The 22,289-nt window shown below is 35.5% G+C and overlaps 1 protein-coding gene across 1 annotated transcript in view; it reads left to right on the top strand.

Moving 5' to 3' along the window:
• Positions 1–276: 276 nt before the first annotated feature.
• Positions 277–22,289, top strand: part of LOC105436872 (protein sidekick-2-like) — a 40,877-nt gene continuing 18,864 nt past the window's right edge. Inside the window, exons 1-5 of the mRNA XM_030996407.1 lie at positions 277–347; positions 16,287–16,613; positions 17,114–17,251; positions 18,277–18,441; positions 21,170–21,420. Of these exons, the coding sequence (XP_030852267.1) occupies positions 332–347; positions 16,287–16,613; positions 17,114–17,251; positions 18,277–18,441; positions 21,170–21,420 (897 nt within the window). The 5' untranslated portion in view covers positions 277–331. The remainder of the gene's footprint in view (positions 348–16,286; positions 16,614–17,113; positions 17,252–18,276; positions 18,442–21,169; positions 21,421–22,289) is intronic.

Raw genomic sequence — 22,289 nt, forward strand, 5'->3', positions numbered from 1 at the left:
TGTTTTTTTTTCCTGAAATTTTTCAGAAAGTTGAAATTATGTGTTCTAGCTGTTGTACGGAATGACAACTTGTTGGAGTAATAAGTTTCCAAGGTTACTGAAACATAACAAATTATCTAGAAAAGAAATAAATGATAATATTGGTTCCTATATCGTTTCAACTTTGTTTCAACTTTGTGTATCACTTATATTTTAGCAAACGGATCAAATTAGTATGACCTTTTCTCTTCTTTGATGGATTGTCATGTACGTTTTTAATTATCATATTTCAGAACCAACTACCGATGACCCTGATGTTACAACAGCGGGGTGGTGGGACACAACAACAGACATGCATGTTGAAGGAGGTACGTATGACTTGTAAATTATTCATGATGAGATCCATCTCAAGATTGAAGGGGGTAAATGTGCATAGTCGCAAATAACACTCGTTCAACACGTCCAGAAAAGGTGGCTCCAAAAAAGAGTGATTTTATAGCAGCTGCTCTTTTTTAGGTATTTTGTATTTATATATTTAGATAAAAATGTGCTTATCATGAAGGTGTTTACTCACACTGTAAAGTGTACTACTGGTTTAAAGTGGTGCTGACTGACACCTTACAGGAGCAGCTGGTGTAACGAATTCTAGAACGTTTCCCCCAAATGGTTGTACATCCCATATGTCCTATCTCGCACTGCTCCTACGTCTACTTCCAGGACCAAACGTGCCAGTTGTCTTAAGTCCCACTGGTCCTACGTCCCAATTCAGGGCCAATTGTCACTATGGTCCAAACTCCTACATGCCCAATGCTCTATGTCCTATGTCCCGTTGGCTCTATGTCACATTGGTCCTGTATCTTATTGCTCCTACACCTCACCAGTCATATGCTCAGTTGCTCCCATGTTCCTTTGATCCCACGTCTCATTGGTCCAGCGTCTTAAAGGTCCTATATCATATTTTTCTTTCGACCAACTATAATTCAGGGCCGATCTAATAACACAAACAGTGACTCGAAGTATAGGATATCTTTCTTAAGCATGAGACGCTCAACATGAAGGCGAGAAGTATTATAATAGTAAATGTTCGCCATGATGATTTTAAGGTAGTGGCATAGTTTGGCGACCCGTAAAATCCAATTTCTGACGGTTTTTTTCTGTTAAAATAGTATAGTCGGCTATGTTACTCATCCCATTCTTTTATCCTTAATGTATGGCACTCATTGATTTTTTTTAACGTCACAATGGCTGATAATACCATATCTGATCTCTTTATTTGTATGTTTATTAGGTGATACGTACGAAGTATACGTATCACCTATTGATCTCGTCAAGATTTTTATTATTCACAAAAAATTATTATTATTCTTCCTCGATTTTGTTCGCAAGAAATCTCAAGAATGGATGAACCCAGTGTCAAGAAACTCGCTATGATGATGGATCCCAGTCTAACTTAGAACTGCGTGACTTTTCAGTGACTCAAGGTCATCATGACGTCATCTAGGCGCCATTTTGTGAAAATCAACTCATGACCATATCTTCATAACAGAAAGCCATTTCTCATTCATACTTATCACGATCAAGGTCAATATTTGTCCAGTCAATTTCCGATCAATGCACGCAAAAATGCGCGTACGCGTTTGTGCGCGCGTTAACGCGCGCGTACAATTTTAAATTGCTCAAAATCGTCTTAAATTTTTTTTGCATACGTTTCAGGCCATTATAAGCATTTCATAAAAAATCACGCAAAACACGCATTTTTGCACGTTTTCGTTCGTCACGGCCGAACGAAAAATAATTCCTCAGCAAAAACTTTTGACACAATATTCCTCATATTTTTCCGAACAATTTGATACCATGTTTATCTCTTCATCACTATTAATAACGGAATGAGCGTCCGTTCAAAATAACCGTCCGTACGCGCGATTTTTTGCAATACATAGCATATATGGGCAAAAACATGCCTATATAAAGTCCATTGGGATGAATAAGGACTGCCAATTTTTTTTTTCATATTTAGATAGAGTATGATTCGGAGGTATGATTTCATATCTCATTTGGCCATTAAGTACATCTTGACGTCATCATAATGGCCTTGGAAGTCAAAATACAAAAATGCATATTATGACGTCATTATATTTATGGGAAAATGTGTGTATTTTTCTCAATATTCATTAATTTCCTTTTAGATTTTGATATGTTGTAGTCGAGGCAATTGTCTACAAGATCAATACACACTAAATTTCATTTTAATGACGGCATCATAGTACAAAATTCAATTAAAGGCCACATGTCAGAATTTTCTTAATTTGCGTGTTATGTCTATGGAAGGTGAATTTCGTTCACATCATGAATCTACATGACATTCATCTTTGAGCACTATCTATCTTATTTGTGCTCTGTTTTCTCCCGAATTTGGGTATGTTATAGCTGAGACCATGGGCTATAAAAACGGTGCTTTTAGTTTTTTGATCAGATGATGAGATCATGTCACAATTTTCAGTTGAATGGTGAAATGATGAATATGTCACGTATATGTGAAACTTAAACGTTAGCAGTGTCCTCGTATTCAAATTATGTAAAGAAACCCTTTCACTTTCTACTCTTTACTGTCAGACACTATTGAGTGACTGACTGACATCTTTGTTTCTCTGGTAATAAAATACATAAAATGAGCGTTATAGGGAACATGAGCATTTGGCTACATTAATAACCCACTCTGTTCTCATTGTTCATTTCCTATTCAAGACTTGAATAATGACGAACTTCATTCAATATTTGGTAGTAATACTACAGATACTTATACTTATATCAATGATTTAAACTATTTATCCGAAAAAGAATATGAGTTTCATTTCAGTAGGTTTCTGAACTGTAAATATTATATTGATGAGGATTTTACGACTGAATTCAGTAACATTGACTATCATTTCAGTATTTTACATTTTAATTCGCGAAGTTTAAACAAACATTGTAATGCTTTATCCAATTTCATCTATACTTTATGTATAGAATTCTCTGAAACTTGGATTAATGACAGTACGCCACTATTATTCAATGTGTCTGGTTATTCATTCATACATTCTAATCGCCAAGTAGGAAAGAGTGGAGGTGTTGGTCTATTGGTCGTTGACAATTTTGAATATGAAATACGCAATGATATATTTATATTATACGCATCATACAATTATGAATCACTGTTTATTGAAAGCAACTTGCCGAGACATAAGAATATTATTGTAGGTGTCATATATAGAAAACCCCAATCAAATATCAATGATTTCATCCCTGTCTTTAATAATGTTTTACAGAAAACTTATACTGAACATAAACAGGTTTATATAATGGGAGATTTTAACATTGATCTCGTGAAATTTACTGGCAATGCTGTATGTAATTTCTTGAGCGCAATACATTCAATTTTTTGTATTCCTTTAATTGACAAGCCTTCGAGAAAGACTGACAGATCAATATCCCTCTATTCCACATTCCTTATACAGTGACAGTATATATCCATCCGATATTTAAAGACTATATTTTCAAGCAACTAGCGAATCTCACGTCGACAACTCAAAATGATCGCTAATGTATTCCCACATTTATTTTGACTTTTCATTTACGCCGGGACATCGTGACGTCATACACTATTCACTTTTAATTATTCAGGCATAAGCTCTTATTTATCAATTACATTTTCATTTCTTTGAATAAAATAAAATCGTCAAAATGCGTTCTTCATGATGTAAATTAGAGTCAAAGGTGTAACTGGTTACTACACAGAGTCAATGGTCATATATTGTCTCAATCTATCTTCCCTAGATCCATAATGATCAAGGGATCGACACAACTGAAACTTGACATATGGATAGATCATAATGGGAGGAGCATTTTATAAAATAATATGATATCGTGTAATGCATTCTTCGTTTAATTTAAACCAATATCATACGTATCACCTAATTCGTCAAAGTGACGAATTAAAGTCTAGTTATTATTATTATTCTTCCTCGAATTTGTTCGCAGGATATCTCAAGATTGAATAAAGCCATTATCATGAAACTCACATTGATGATAGATCTTAGTCTAACTTAGAACTGCGTGACTTTTTAGAGAGTCAAAGTCATCGTGACGTCATCCATGCGCCATTTTGTAAAAATCAACTCATGATCATATCTTCATAACGGAAAGTAATTTTTCATTCATATTTATCATGAATAAGATCAATATCCGTCCGGTCAATTTCAGGTCAATAAACGAGCGCAAATGCGCGCGTGCGCGTTCGTCCGCGGGTTTACACGCGCGCAAAAATTTAAAATGCTCTAAATCATCCCAATTTTTTTTTGCATACGTTTCAGGCCATATGGAGCATTTGACAAAAAATCACGCTCACGCGCATGCGCGCGCGTTTTTTGCGCGTACTAGCATTTTGCAACATAGAATCGCCGAATTTTCTCTATCATCTTAATTGGTACATTTTTCCAAGCATTTTGATAACTTGTTCATCTTTTAATAACGCAATGAGCGTCCGTCAAAGTTGACAGCACGCGCGGATTTGTGTTATCTTTATCCACAATACATGGGCAAAAACATGCCTATATAAAATTCATTGTAACTCTTTAGAATAGATAGAAACTCCTAATATTTTTTCATATTTGGATAGATTATGAAATGGAGATACGATTTCATGTCTCATTTGACCCTCAATTAAGTCATAATGTTATCATAATGGCCTCCGAACTCAAAATTTTAATTTGCATATTATGACGTCAGCATATTTTTGGAAAATTGATTTTATCTCTGTAAATATTGATCAATTTTCTTTTAAATTTTAATATGTTCTAGCTGAGACATTTCGCTACAGATATAGTGGCCACAATTTTTCATTTTGACTAAGGCATCAAGGCGTACTTTTGCAATTAAAGGAGGCATGTCAATTTTTCACATTTTGCGTGTATTCTCTATGGGACATGACTTTTTCTCAAAACTGGATTCTACACTCCTGTCTTTCGCGAGCAAAATCTCCCTTATTTTAGCTTCGTTTTCGCTGAGCTTCGAATATGTTGTAGCTGAGACAATAAGCTATCACACGTGTGCCTTTTATTTTTCGATCAGATGCCGGGATTATGCTCATATTTCACTTGCAAAGTAGGATTTGATAATTCCATTTCCCGTTTACGTGTAATCGCTATGGGAAATATTTTGGTAAATCGGTAACGCACTTGACTTCCATCCTCGAGATCCATGGTTCGAGTCCGGGTGTCTCCCACAATATTTGTCTTCACTTTTTTTTTCTTTTTGACCTTTCACTGTACCATCTCCTGTGATTATTAAAACACGTAGAATCGCAAATAATGTAATAAACAACCCTATTTACTTTATTATTACCCTGTTTTCACTTAATCCATTACTTTTTGCGTGTTAGGCGTATGGGTGGTGACTTCTTCTGAAATCCTGATTCTACAATTCTCTATCGAATACCTGAAGGAGGCGCTATACGACTTCATGGTCATCATCATTTCAAACAAAAAAATCATCATCAATATCGTCATTATCGTATTCATGAACATTATCTAAGATCATCATCGGCACCCTTTCATGATTAAAAAAATAGCATACGTATCACCTAATTCGTCAAAGTGACGAATTAAAGTCTAGTTAGGTGATACGTAACGAAGTCTACGTATCACCTTTTGATTTCGTCAAGATTGTTATTTATTTATTTATTATTTATTATTTATTATTATTCTTCCTCAAATTTGTTCGCAGGATATCTCAAGACTCAATAAAGCCATTGTTATGAATCTTTCAATGATGATAGATCTTAGTCTAACTTAGAACTGCGTGACTTTTCAAAGACTCAAAGTCATCATGACGTCATCTAGGCGCCATTTTGTGAAAATCAACTAATGATCATATCTTCATAACGGAAAAGTATTTCTCATTCATATTTATCACGATCAAGGTCAATATCTGTCCGGTCAATTTCAGGTCAATAAATGCGCGCAAAAATGCGCGTACGCGTAGGTGCGCGCGTTAACGCGCGCGTAAAATTTTAAATTCCTCAAAATCGTCTTAAATTTTTTTTACATACGTTTCAGGCCATTATAAGCATTTCATAAAAAATCGCGCAAAACACACATTTTTGCGCGTTTTCGTTCGTCACGGCCGAACGAAAAATAATTCCTGTGCAAAAACTTTTGACAGGATATTCCTCATAATTTTTACGAACAATTTGATACCAAGTTTATCTCTTTATCACTATTAATAACGGAATGAGCGTCCGTTCAAGATAACCGTCCGCACGCGCGATTTTTGTAATACATAGCATATACGGGCAAAAACATGCCTATAAAAAGTCCATTGGGATGAATAAGGATTGCCAATTTTTTTTTCATATTTACACTGTTGGTCATAATGGTGGAATATTTATTTTTACCCCAGTTTAGGGAAGGATTTTTAAAAATTATTTATTTCTAATAGATCTAGATAATGGCATACATTCTCAGATTTTTTTGAATATTAATTTGCGAGTATTTGTTTTGCGTGACTGCTTAATCATATGTGTGCTACTATGCTAATCAGCTAAGGGACCTACGTCCTTAAGTCATAATTGACAGTAATGAGGATTAATGCGTCATAAAAGGGCACTAATATATAGCTGATCGACACGATTTTTATCCTGGGGCCCCACAGTAACGAGGCCATTCCTTAGCCCCTGAATCATGACTGTACGCAGTGTTTGCAAGGGTACGCGGCCCCTTCCACAAATCCCTCAAAACGAAGAAAATGCAATAAATTGTCAAAAAATCATTGCATTTTCCCCCGGCCCCCAACAGGTAAAATTCCTCTGTAGGGCCATGCATTATGGTTCAAGGCATGGCCACACAGAGGAATTTTTCCTGTTGGGGGCCGGGGGAAAATGCAATGAATTTTTGACAATTTATTGCATTTTTTTCGTTTTGGGGATTTGTGGGGTCATGATTCAGGGGCTAAGCAATGGCCTCGTTACTGTGAGGCCCCAGGATAAAAATCGTGTCGATCAGCTATATATTAGTGCCCTTTTGTGAGGCATTAATCCTCATTACTGTCAATTATGATTTAAGGACGTAGGTTCCCTAGCTGATTAGCATAGTAGCACACATATGATTTAGCAGTCACGCAAAACAAACACTCGCAAATTAATATTCAATAAAATCTGAGAATGTATGCCATTATCTAGATCTATTAGAAATAAATAATTTTTTAAAATCCTTCCCTAAACTGGGGTAAAAATAATTATTCCACCATTATGACCAACAGTGTAGATAGAGTATGAGTCGAAGGTATGATTTCATATCTCATTTGGCCATTAAGTACATCTTGACGTCATCATAATGGCCTTGGAAGTCAAAAATACAAAAATGCATATTATGACGTCATTATGTTTATGGAAAATTTAGTGTATTTCTCTTAATATTCATCGATTCTCTTCTAGATTTTAATATGTTGTAGTCGAGGCAATCGTCTTTGAGATCAGTCTAAACCAATTTTCATTTAAATGATGTCATCATAGTACAAAATTCAATTAAAGGCCACATGTCAGAATTTTTGTCATTTGCGTGTTATGTCTATGGAAGGTGAATTTTGTTCACATCATGAATCTACATGGCATTCATCTATGAGCACTATCTTTCTTATTTGTGCTTTGTTTTCTCCCAAACTTGGGTATGTTATAGCTGAGACCATGGGCTATAAAAACGGTGTACTTTGTTTTTTAATCAGATGTTGGGATCATGTCACAATTTTCAATCGAAATCGAAAGTTGAAATTGCAAATTTTGAAGGAATCATTAGGTGATGCGTACAAAGTATACGTATCATTAGGTGATATGTAACGAAGTCTACGTATCACCTTTTGATTTCGTCAAGATTGTTATTATTATTTATTAGGTGATACGTATGAAATATACGTATCACCTTTTGATTTCGTCAAGATTTTTCTTTATTATTATTTTTTTTTATTTTTTTTTTATTATTATTCTTCCTCGAATTTGTTCGCAAGATATCTCAAGAATGAATAAAGCTATTATCATGAAACTTGTAGTGATGATAGATATTAGTCTAACTTAGAACTGCGTGACTTTTCAGAGACTCAAAATTACCGTGACGTCATCTAGGCGCCATTTTGTGAAAATCAATTCATGATCATATCTTCATAACAGAAAGTCTTTCCTCATTCATATTTATTATGATCAAGGTCAATATCCGTCCAATCAATATCAGTTAAACAAAAACGCGCAAGCGCGTATGTCCGCGCGTCAATGCGCACGCAAATTTTTAAATTGCTCCAAATCATCTCAAATTCATTTTGCATACGTTTCATGCCATTATAAGCATTTCATAAAAAATCGCGCAAACGCGCATTTTCGCGCGTTTTCGTCCGTCACAGCCAAACGGAAAAAAATTACCAGTTATTTTTTTTGGACAGGATATTCCTCATATTTGTCCGAACAATTTGATCCCATGTTTATCTCTTTATCACTATTAATAACGGAATGAGCGTCTGTTCAAGACGTATGCGCGAGTTTTGTAATACATAGCACATATTGGCAAAAACATGCCTGTACAAAATCCATTATAGCTCTTTTGTTGGAAAGAAACCCTCATTTTGGTTTCATATTTAAATAGACTATAAGTCGGAGATATGATTTCATGTCTCATTCGGCCATTAAGTATATTTTGACATAATCATATTGACCTTGGAACTCAAAATACGAATTTGCATATTAGGACGTCATCATATTTACGGAAAATGATTGTATCTCTGCAAATATTGATCAATTTTCTTCTAAATTCTGATATGTTGTACCTGAGACAATTGTCCACAAGTTCATTACCAATATTTGTTTATTTTGATGGCGTCATAATGGTGAAAATTGCGATTAAAGGCGACATATGTCAGATTTTTGCTTAATATGGGTGTTATGCGTATGGGAGGTGATTGATACTACATTCCAGTCTAGACTTGTTCATTATGTTGTGTATGTTGTGCGTCGAAATATCAGTTCAATGATTGGTAGGCTCTGCAATCAGGCAAAAATTTGAGCTTGTTTAGTAAATTAATAGTTTAATCATATAACAATTGTCTATCGAATACCTGAAGGGGGCGCTATACCACTTTTAATCATGGTCATCGTCATTTAAAACCAAAATTTCATCATCATCAATATCGTCATTATCGTATTCATGAATATTATCATTAGATCATCATAGGCATAATTTCATGATACAAAAATAGCTTCGTATCACCTAATTCGTCAAAGTGACGGATTATGGGAGGTGCCAATTTAGTTCAAATCATGGATCTACATGACATTAATCTTTGAGCACTATCTAGCTTATTTGGGCTCTATGTTCTCCCAAATTTTGGTATGTTATAGCTGAGACTATGGGCTATAAAAGTTGTGTCTTTTGTTTTTTAATCAGATGGTGGGATCACGTCAAAATTTTCAATTGAAAGTTGAAATTGCAAATTTCTGTAGAACTTTGCGTAGTTAGTAATACGTTATTACCTATGGGTGACGTCACGATTTCTCTTTATCAGGTGGGCTGTATATAATACAGATCACCTTATAAATGTTTTCGTAAGAGCTTTTCTTGTTAGCACGATAACTTGAAAATGGCTCAATCAAATGCCTTCAAATTTGGCACACATATGTATAGCCATATGGAAAGAGCACAATAAGGTTTTCAACCTTGACCTTGACTGATGACATAATCTAGGCGCCATTTTGTGAAAATCAACTCATGATCATATCTTCATAACGGAAAGACATTTCTCATTCATATTTACCAGGAACAAGGTCAATATCGGTCCAGTCAATTTCAGGTCAAAAAACACGCGCGTACGCCATTATTAACAATTGCATTTCATAAAGAAAATAAAGAAACGCGCACACGCAAATGCGCGCGCGTTTTCGTTTGTCACGGCCGAACGCAAAATAATTCTTCCTAGATTTTTTTTGACACAGTATTCCTCATGTTTTTCCGAACAATTTGATACCATGTTTATCTCTTTATGACCATTAATAAGGGAATGAGCGTCCGTTCAAGATAAATGTCCGTGCGCGCGAGCTCTTGTAATACATAGCATATATGGGCAACAACATGCCTATCCAAAACCCTTATGGCTCTTTGGGATGGACGGGAACCCTCAATTTTTTTTCATATTCGGATAGAGTATGAGTCGGAGATGTGATTTCATGTCTCATTTGGCCATTAAGTATATCGTGTCATCATCGTATTGACCTTGGAACTCAAAATACGAATTTGCATATTATGACGTCAGTATATTTATGGAAAATTGATTGTATCTCTGTAAATATTGATTGATTCTCCTCTTAATGTTGGTATCTTGTGGTTGAGGCAATTGCCTACAAGTTCACTACACATTATTTTTCATTTTGATGACGTCGTCATAGTGAAAATTGCGATTAAAGGTAACTTGACAGATTTTCTTCATTTGCGTGTTAAGCCTATGGGAGGTGCCAATTTAGTTCAAATCATGGATCTACATGACATTAATCTTTGAGCACTATCTAGCTTATTTGGGCTCTATGTTCTCCCAAATTTTGGTATGTTATAGCTGAGACTATGGGCTATAAAAGTTGTGTCTTTAGTTTTTTGATCAGATGGTGGGATCATATCAAAATTTCCAATTGAATTTTAAATTCGCAAATTCTGTAGAACATTGTAGGAATTATGCATATGTCACGTTTGTCCTATTTTAAAAATTAAACATTAGCAGTTTCCTTGTGTTCACATTAAACAAGGAAACCCCTTTACTTTCTAGACTTTACTGTCAGACACTATTGAGTGTCTGACCAATTTTTTTTCCTCTGGTAATAAAATACATAATATGAGCTTAAAGGGTACATGAGCATTTGTCCACATCAATAACCCACTTCTTGTAATGGCCCAAAATAATCCGATTGAATCTATGCGCAGCAAAATGTAGGTAAAACATGACGGGTAGAGCATTTCATGGAAGAAGATGAAATTGTGAAAATGCATTCTTCGTTATGTCAATTAGGGTCAAAGGTAAAACAGCTTATTATATGGGGTCAATGGTCATATATTGTCTCAATCTATCTTCCATAGATCCATAATGGTCAATATACTACACAGTTGAAACTTTTCATATGGATAGACCTTAATAGGAAGAGCATTATAGAAGATAATATAAAATCGTGACAATACATTCTTCATTATTTAAAACATTAACATACGTATCACCTAAATTGTCAAAGTGACAAATTCAAGTTATTATTATTCCCATTTATTATTCTGCCATTAATAAGGTTCGCAGGATATCTCATGAATGAATAAAGCCATTATCATGAAACTTGCCATGATGATTGATATTAGTATAAATTAGAATTGTGACACTTTTCAGTAACTCAAGATCATCGTGACGTCATCCAGGCGCTATTTTGTGGAAATCAACTTTTAATCATATCTTCATAACGAGTCATCAAAACTGAACCATATTTAAATCACATGAACTTCAGGTCAAGGTTCGACATAACATCTCATCAAAATCGGCGCGCGTCTGAATTTTAAAATGCTCAAAATCACTTTTTTTTATCAAAACAGAGTATGTTCTAGGCCATTTAGAGCATTTCGAAAATTATGCACGCGCTTTTTTGTGTGTAACGCCATTACACAACAAAGAAACGCTATTTTTTTTTCTTTCATGTTATTTCATAACGGAATGCGCGTCCGTTTAAGATAAATGGCCGTGCGCACGAGCACATATAATACATAATTCATTACAAATGCAGTTAACAAAATTGTTCACATTTTGCGTGTATTCTCTATGGGACATTACTTTTTCTCAAAACTGGGTGCTACATTTCCGTCTTTCACGAGCAATATCTCCGTCGTTTTAGCTTCGTTTACGCTGAACTTCGAGTATGTTGTAGCTGAGACGATAAGATATCTCAAATTTGCCCTCTATTTTGTCTTAAATTTTAGTTGGACCAGCCCACCTATACTTGTTCCAAACAAGTATTACAAGTCTAGTTTATTATTATTCTTCCTCGAATTTGTTCGCAGGATATCTCAAGACTGAATAAAGCCATTATCATGAAACTTGCCATGATGATAGATCTTAGTCTAACTTAGAACTGCGTGACTTTTTAGAGAGTCAAATTTATTGTGACGTCATCCAGGCGCCATTTTGTGAAAATCAACTTATGATCATATCTTCATAACGGAAAGGAATTTCCCATTTATAATTATCAGGATTAAGATTAATATCCATCCGGTCAATTTCAGGTCAATAAATGCGCGCAAAAATGCGCGTACGCGTTTGTGCGCGCGTAAACGCGCGCGTAAAATTTTAAATTGCTCAAAATTGTCTTAAATTTTTTTTGCATACGTTTTAGGCCATTATAAGCTTTTCATAAAAAATCGCGCAAAACAGGCATTTTGGCGCGTTTTCGTTCGTCACGGCCGAACGAAAAATAATTAATCCTCAATTTGTTTTGACAGGATATTCCTCATATTCTTCTGAACAATTTGATACCATGTTCATCTCTTTATCACTATTAATAACGGAAAGAGCGTCCGTTGAAGATAAATATCAGTGCGTGCGAGCTCATGTATTACATAGCATATATGGGCAAAAACATGCCTATAAAAAATACATCAATGAATAAGGACTGCCAGTTTTTTTCTTCATATTTAGATAGAGTATGAGTCGGAGATATGATTTCATGTCTCATTTGGCCATTAAGTATATTTTTACATAATCATATTGACCTTGGAACTCAAAATACGAATTTGCATATTATGACGTCAACATATTTACGGAAATTGATTGTATCTCTGCTAATATTGATCAATTTTCTTCTAAATTTTAATATGTTGTAGCTGAGAAAATTCTTCACAAGATTATTACAAATATTTATTCAAATTGATGACGTCATGAGATTTTTGCTTAATATGCGTCTTATGCCTATGGGAGGGGATTGATACTACATTCCAGTCTAGACTTGTTCATTATGTTGCGTATGTAGTGCGTCGAAATATCAGTTCAATTATTGGAAGGCTCTGCAATCAGGCACAAATTTGAGCTTGTTTAAGTAAATTAATAGTTTAATCATATAACAATTGTCTATTGAATACCTGAAGGGGGTGCTATACCACTTTTAATCATTGTCATCGTCATTTAAAACCAACAAATCATCATCAATATCGTCATTATCGTATTCATGAATATTATCATTAGATCATCATCGGCACACTTTCATGATACGAAAATAGCTACGTATCACCTAAATCGTCAAAGTGACGAATTAAAGTCTAGTATTTATTTTGTGTCTGTATAGAAGAAATTATTATTATTCTTCCTCAATTTTGTTCGCAGGATATCTCAAGAATGGCAAAAGCCATTGTCATGAAACTTTCAATGATGATAGATCTTAGTCTAACTTAGAACTGCATGACTTTTCAAAGACTCAAAATTATCGTGACGTCATCCAGGCGCCAATTTGTGAAAATCAACATATGATCATATCTTCATAACGGAAACTAATTTTTCATTCATATTTATCATGAATAAGATCAATATCCTTCCGGTCAATTTCAGATAAAAAAACGTGCGCAAATCCGCGCGTACGCGTTCGTGTGCGCGTTTACGTGTGCGCAAAAATTAAAAATGCTCCAAATTATCCCTAATTTTTTTGGCATACGTTTCAAGCCATATGGAGCATTTGACAAAAAATCACGCGTTCTGGCATTTTGCAACATATAATCGCCAAATTTTCTCTGTCATCATGTTGAGCACATTTTTCCAAGCATTTTGATACCATATTCATCTCTTTATCACTAATAATAACGGAATGAGCGTCCGTTCAAGATAATATCCGTGCGCGCGAGCTCATGTATTACATAGTATATATGGGCAAAAACATGCCTATAAAAAGTCCATTGGGATGAATAAGGACTGCCAAATTTTTTTCATATTTTGATAGAGTATGAGTCGGAGATATGATTTCATAGCTCACTTGGCCATTAAATACATCTTGACGTCATCATAATGGCCTTGGAAGTCAAAATACAAAATTGCATATTATGACGTCATTATATTTATGGAAAATTTAGTGTATTTCTCATAATATTGACTGATTTTCTTTCAAATTGCGGTATCTTGTAGTTGAGGCAATTGCCTTCAAGATAAATACACACTACTTTTTATTTCATTGACGTCATCATAGTACAAAATTCAATTAAAGGCCACATTTCAGAATTTTCTTAATTTGAGTGTTATGCCTAAGGAAGGTGAATTTCGTTCAAATCATAAATCTTCATGACATTGATCTTTGAGCACTATCTAGCTTATTTGTATTCTATGTTCTTCCAAATTTTGATACGGTGTAGCTAATAAATTATCTACAATATTGACGTACATCATTTATCATTTCGATGACATCATAATAGTGAAAATTTCAATTAAAGGTGACATGTCAGAATTTTCTTAGTTTGCGTGTTAGGTGACTTTTTCTGACATCCTGATTCTACAAATCTCTATCGAATAACTGAAGGGGGCGCTACACCACTCTTAATCATGGTCTTTATCGTATTTATGATCATTATCATTAGATCATCATCGGCACACTTTCATGATAACAAAATAGCACGTATCACCTAATTCGTCAAAGTGACGAATTAAAGTCTAGTATTTATTTTGTGTCTGTATAGAAGAAATTATTATTATTCTTCTTCAATTTTGTTCGCAGGATATCTCAAGAATGGCAAAAGCCATTGTCATGAAACTTTCAATGATGATAGATCTTAGTCTAACTTAGAACTGCATGACTTTTTAAAGACTCAAAATTATCGTGACGTCATCCAGGCGCCATTTTGTAAAAATCAACTTATGATCATATCTTCATAACGGAAAGTAATTTTTCATTCATATTTATCATGAATAAGATCAATATCCTTCCGGTCAATTTCAGATAAAAAAACGTGCTCAAATCCGCGCGTACGCGTTCGGGGGCGCGTTTACGTGCGCGCAAAAATTTAAAATGCTCCAAATCATTCCAAATTTTTTTTGCATACGTTTCAAGCCATATGGAGCATTTGACAAAAATCACTTAAACGCGCATGCGCGCGCGTTTTTTTGCGCGTTCTGGCATTTTGCAACATAAAATCGCCGAATTTTCTCTGTCATCATGTTTGGCACATTTTTCCAAGCATTTTGATACCATGTTCATCTCTTTATCACTATTAATAACGGAATGAGCGTCCGTTCATGATAAATATCTGTGTGCGCGAGCTCATGTATTACATAGTATTTATGGGCAAAAACATGCCTATAAAAAGTCTATTGGGATGAATAAGGAATGCCAAGTTTTTTTCATATGTTGATATAGTATGAGTCGGACATATGATTTCATAGCTCATTTGGCCATTAAATACATCTTGACGTCATCATAATGGCCTTGAAAGTCAAAATACAAAATTGCATATTATGACGTCATTATATTTATGGAAAATTTAGTGTATTTCTCTTAATATTCATTGATTCTCTTCTAGATTTTAATATGTTGTAGTCGAGGCAATCGTCTTTGAGATCTGTCTACACCAATTTTCATTTAAAAGATGTCATCATAGTAAAAAATTCAATTAAAGGCCACATGTCAGAATTTTCGTCATTTGCGTGTTATGTCTATGGAAGGTGAATTTCGTTCACATCATGAATCTACATGACATTCATCTTTGAGCACTATCTATCTTATTTGCGCTCTGTTTTCTCCCGAATTTGGGTATGTTATAGCTGAGACCATGGTACAAATCTAACATACATCAGAAAAAAACTAAATTAATTGGAGTCAATACATATTCTAAAAAAAGAGATTAGATTTATACAGCAATACATATAACTGTTTTCGAACCTATGATTTTGTAATGATTATTTCCATTTGTATTACCTCCCATGAACGATGTCCCTGTCATGTTTTGTCATGTATGTTTTTTTTTGTTTTTTTTTTGTATATGTAAATATCTTAACTACTGTTCGGGGAACTATGCCTCTACAAGGCCATTTGGCCTTATTTTTTAGTTCCCTTTTTTCATTTTCTTATATATTGCAAATGCTTATCATTGTATATACCTTTGTATTGTTTTTATTGAAAATGAAAATGAATAAAATGAATTGAATTGAATTGAATTTAGTGTAATCACAGTGTAATCAATTAATTATTGGGAACTTGAATTAGCCCGAATGAAATTTTTATTCCTTCCTTTCTGTACATTTATCAGCTCCTGGAATGCCAGGCATTACAGAGCTTACCCCGCATCAGGAAGACAGTGGCACTCCTGGTCTAACAGTATCATGGCAACCTCCTTCCTCGCCTCCATGCCAGCCTACGCATTATGAAATCAAATACTATGTTCTCCAAGGCGATATGTGTGAGGATAACTCGAGGGATCGTATAATGACTTCAGCAGGGACCGTCAATGGTGCAACTTTCACCTTCAATGTCCTGGAGTTGCGTCCCAACTCTGAGTACAGGGTGTTCGTGAGAGGCAGAACCAGTAGCGGTTATGGTGATTCGGATTCCCAATCAGCTACTACAGGATATTCATGTTAGTATTGTGTGTTCATGTACGTAGGGGAGGGTGAGGGTGTGTGTTATGGTGTGAGTATGAGGGTTTGTGTAGGGGTATGTATCAATCACATATATTATTTACATCTGGGAACAGATCCTTTTACACCAATTAAAATCTCAATATCTACTTTGCACGATGCTAGAGTTAGGTCAGTTCTTAATCTGACTAATTTGAACAGTAGGAGAACCATAATCTACACAGGTAGTGGTACGAATATACTTTGAATGAGACCTTGCATCATTGGAGAATATGTTACATGAAATCAGCTGGCCTGAAATTTCTGTTTAGAAAGAAAAAAGAAACATAAACAAGTATGCTACATGGTTTAGAGAATGGTTGAGAAGACAGAGAAAATGGTTACGAACTCAATGAAAATGTAGATTAGCTGATAGTAATAAAATGTAGATGAGGTTAACATGGAAGACTATGTATAAGAAAAATGAATGAGAGTGAGTTTCCCTCCTTTAATTTTACAGATCCTACTGGTCCTCCAACTAATATCCAGTCCGCTTCCAAGAAGAAACGTAGTATTGTCTTCACTTGGGATAAACCAGAATGCGGTAATCGGAATGGACCAATCACAAGCTACGAAGTTATGCTCTCCAATTCTACAGGTAACCTAAACAGAAATAAATACTTTGTAGAGTGCTAAATGAGGTGGAATCCCAGGTATTGCTTGTTAAAAGTAAAGTTTAAAAGAAAATACTATCTGTCCTTCCAGAATAAAGTGCCATTTAATAACATTAAATGGTTAAGCCCTCCGTATTCTTTAATATATCTAGGATTTTCTGAATGCGGTGAGAATCTCGGATCAATGATGAATTCTGGTCAGTACTAGAGTATTGCTGTAAATTAGATGGTGTATTTGTCAGTGATGTATGGATAAAAATATTCAGAAAAATATGGACTAAATAACAAGCATTGATCAAAGGACCACGAAAAATAAGATGCAGTGTTTGTTATGGTGTTGCATCATGATGATGAGTCTTTTGATTTAGTCCATCAACCATACATATACACAAATCTGCGCAATATATTCAAACACATGCTCTCCATTGTTCAATTCCGCGGAGTAATTGTTTAACTTTCCTTAAACAAACATGTAGCCTTGCTACGTCTTCGCGGTACTAGCGTTATACTCCAAGGTGAAATGTACGCTTGATGTATTGTAGAGATGTTTTAGTCCAATGGATAATAATAATAATAATAATAATAATAAAAACGGTGCTCATAAGGCGCTTACCACCGAAGTCAAACAAAATACAATGATAAACAATTACATCTTAAATAAAACAATGCAAATAAACTAAACCTATTAATTACAATACATATGAAATATACATCAATGTGAACAAAGTAAGTTAATCATCAAAAGCAATTTTGAATAGATGTGTCTTAAGACAACAAGGTGCGGGGTTCAAATCCCAACACGGCACTAACGTACTTTAGAAGACGTTATATTGCCACTTCCAACTCAATGGTAAATGGGTACCTGATATGCATGAGCGCTAGTAACTTTGGCGTGTTGGCTATATTAAGCAGGGTAATAATATCAAAGGGCTAAGGGCCAACTGTGTGATGGATAATAATATTCAGGTCTTTATGATAAGCCATTATTATTGCTATTGTTCTTTTCCAGGAGACATGGTTTATCATGGTAATGTGTCAACTGGCGCAGCTAGCGCAGGATATGAGATATCGGACCTCATCCCCTACTCGAATTACAGTATTAGGATCAGAGCTTGGAACTATGAACTAGCAGGGGAGTATGGTCCAGCAATTTGGAAACAGACAGGTGAAGCAAGTAGGTCATAAAATGCATGTCTTTTATTTATATTTTGATAACGATGAAGAAAAGAAATATTTGCGTAAAGGACGAACATTATATCTTTTTCAAATATAGTCGTTTGTTACTAATGCTATGGTCACATTACCCAAAAGTAGCCTGCTCGGCGGCCGAGCGGCGAGATTTTAACCAATTCTGCCCGGCGGCTGCCCGTCCACCGAGCGGCGGCCGCCCAGGCACCGTTTATTTTTAGGGCATCGCTCGGTCGCCGCTGAAGTTTTAGCGCGGAGTTAAAATTTGGGCGGCGCCTGCTCACTTTTCACTCGCCGCCCAAAATACGCTCGGTGCCTGGGCGGTCGCCGCCCGGGCACCGACCTAATCGCTAGGCGATGCCTAAATTCAGCAGCGACCGAGCAGGCTACTGATCGGTCGGTCGCTGCTCTGATTTGTGACCATAGCTTAAACGATGTCAACCGTGTATCATAGAACCGAAAATACAACCTTGATAACAAATCATTTTGTACTCAAAATTTTGAAAGTTTCGACTTGGTAATTTACAGGAACTAATGATATGTGAACATGAACTTGATCAATTCCTTAATTTGTTTTGTTGTTACATTATTCATCCTATTTCCATCCCCTCCCCCAGCAAAAATAAAAAAGAGCGTCGAGAAATCATTCTTTTTAAATAAATGGAACCCTAATTAAAGGGACTTGGTAACATTGTTCAAGTGAGAGATAATAGGGACTTTTAGATTTGCACGACAAGAACGTGGACTGCCACGTTTGACATCCTTTTTAGGCAATGCGACGTCCTTTTAAGGCACTGCCAGTGCATTAAAAGGATGTCACACGTGGCAGTCCACGTTCTCGTCGTGCAAATCTTAAAGTCCGTATTGAGCGGACGAGAACGGCATGAACGTCCACTGATCATGAGTGTCTATGGCAAACCGTTTTAACATTTATTCCTATTTCTTGATATCAAGAAATTATTTTCTGTTGTAAAGCAATGGTAATTCTTGATATCAAGATATAGGAATAAATGTTAAAACGGCTTGCCATAGACAGGCATGATCAGTGCACGTTCACGCGGTTCTCGTCCACTCAATATAAAAGTCCCTAATGGTGCTAAGGTAGTGACTTCAATGCTAGATGTACAATTAAAGATAATCTAAAAGTTTGAGTAGAAATAGACAATTATTAATGATACAAATTGGGAGAAACTGATCTGATCAATTCCTTAATTCCCTCAACTATATTATTACAAATTATCATATAGCTCCGTTTAGTCTCATTTGACAACGCCCCATATCGTTAGAGTCAGCAGCCTAACATGTTAGCCTATGGAATTTTACCCCCCCCAAAAAAAAATCGTTAAAAATTCATTTTTTGTTTAAACGAAAAGCACATCCACCCCGACGTACGTTATCACTAGCTCTTTCATTGGAACCCTCATGTCCCATTGACTTTTGAAAGTTCACCCACCGTAATTTGATCAAAATAGGTTGCAAGCTCGCCATAGCCTATATAACACATGTGAAACAAGTCGAACTTTAGACTCAGTTTGCCAAGCGATTGTAAGGTTTTAGGTCAAGCACACGAAGGATAAGAAGCATGAATTATAATAGATCAGTTCTGATCGGTTCATCATGTCCATTTCATCCAACCCACCACCGTAATTTTTCCATTGAAGATAGGCAAACATTTTGCCGAGGTAAGCAAAAACATGAATATTCATGATCGCCATGGACTATTCGATTATTTACAGAGGGGTGCAATTGTGCACCACATTCAAACTCCCCTACTTTAAGTCAAGTGTTTCATTGTATTATGTAGTTTGGTATGTTTATTTTACTAACTGTTCAATTATCAGATATCAATGATACATGAAGTTTAAAGATATGGAACATGTTCTTGTATTTTGTGTTTAGCAAAGCAATTTCACATACAAATTCACTACCAAGTGTCGTCTAATCCGCCGATTGTCGTCTGCTATATACGTCCAGCGAGCGAAAATGTTACATTTTAGCTGAGTGAAAATCGTCACAAAGAAGAATTTGCTTTATGTACCATTCCAGACATTTAAGTGTCGAAAGATTTTTTAAAGCCTGTTTTATGTCTTATTTTCATGGATAAACGGTTGTTTGGAGAATTTTACTGTTAGAGGGTGTCGCACAGTTTCGCCTTCAGTGAAAACCATAATTATCTTTGAGGCATGAAATTTTTTTCAGGATTCTTTGCATGTTAGAGGGTTAGACAGTAGAAGGAATATAATAAGGAACATTTCATACAAAAATTACGCAGTTTGTTTCATCAACCTTCAACAATGTTACCGAGTCACTTTAAGTATTTATTTTTAGTCATAAAATAAAACGTAATGGAGTTATCTTGAATTCTACATTTCGTGCACCCAAAACCCATGTTGACAGCTGTCCAGGATGGGTTAGTGATTCTGAGTGTGCGTGTGTGATATGTGCAAGTAAAAGAAGATGATATTATTGCTTCCTTCGAAATCACAGTCAATGTGTAGCCTAATAATTATCTTAATTTTTAACATTGCTTGTTGAAATCTATCTTCCGCCAACATTTCCAGTCAGTAGAATTCTCTGAGAATTTCTTTTATTGATACGAACTGACAGAAAACGGGAATGATACTATTTTATACTATCTTCAACGTGTGATAGATTATTAAGTTGTTCGGATCTTAATTATCCTACGACTTTTCTCTATGATGTTTACATTACAGAGCCGGCGCCACCAATCGGAGTAAATCTGCCATCTTCCGACCAGGAGAGCATCACAGTAGAATGGATGTCACCCAACCCTCCTCTGGGCAGGATAATAGGTTACTACATTCTCTACTGGGAGACGTTTGGTAATAGTTCCACGCCCAGAAACGTCAGCTTCTCGTGTCAGGACGGGTTATGCTTTGACATTAACTACAGGTTTTCCAGAGTTATTCCTGATCTCCGGCCGGACACGAATTATTCCGTTCAGGCAAGTGTGATTCTTGAAGGCGTTATCTAACAGGGATCTGTACATTGATGAGGATATACGCATGATTTGATAACAAGAAGTGACGGGAATGATAAATTTAAAAAAAAATTATCGAAAAGAGGCATATTAAAGCGTGTTGCCTTGCACTCATCAGAATAAAACCCAATAAGCGCAAAAGGGAAACGAATTATGATTAGATGCAGATGAAATGTGGACATGAGCCTAGCAGTTACTGGCCACTTAACCAGGATGTGGAAATGGACCCATGGTTTTAAACAACATCCATCAATACTAAGAGTTTTTGTCGGCATGTTCTGCAGACATGGCATCTTTAATCTTTCATTTTACTAAGTTTAATGTAATACATGAAGCTTGACTATGTGTAGGCAACTCATTATAGAATTTAGGGAGTGAAATTAAAAGAATGACACCGGATGAACCCAGGAGAAGCAAATCTGTCGGTTTTTCCCGAGTTTACCAATGAAAAAAAAAAGAAGTCAAAACCCACCTTGGTGTGGGGCTCAGTTTTGTGTGAGCCCGCATGAGTTCCTTCCCACAACATACATGCATTATGTATCAACTAAGCAACATAAGTATAACAATAACATCCTCATCAATATTCAAAAGGAAGTCAGTCATGTGACTACATACTAAATATTCAAAGAAAGTGGGCCAATCAAAAGAAAGTGTGATGTGTCATGTTATGATGTGAAGAGAGGTCAAGGGACAGAAAAAAAAAGGTATAAAAAAAGGGTATATGTAAAAGGTGTCAGAGTGAACAAAGGAAAAAGAAAAGAAAAAAGAAGAACATACTTGGTGGTGAATAGGGACACGGAGTCTATAGAAATTAAAGAGGCTAATTAAAACAA

The sequence above is a fragment of the Strongylocentrotus purpuratus genome, unplaced genomic scaffold, assembly GCF_000002235.5.
Source record: "Strongylocentrotus purpuratus isolate Spur 01 unplaced genomic scaffold, Spur_5.0 spur5_scaffold_3, whole genome shotgun sequence".
Classification (NCBI taxonomy): Eukaryota; Metazoa; Echinodermata; class Echinoidea; order Camarodonta; family Strongylocentrotidae; genus Strongylocentrotus; species Strongylocentrotus purpuratus.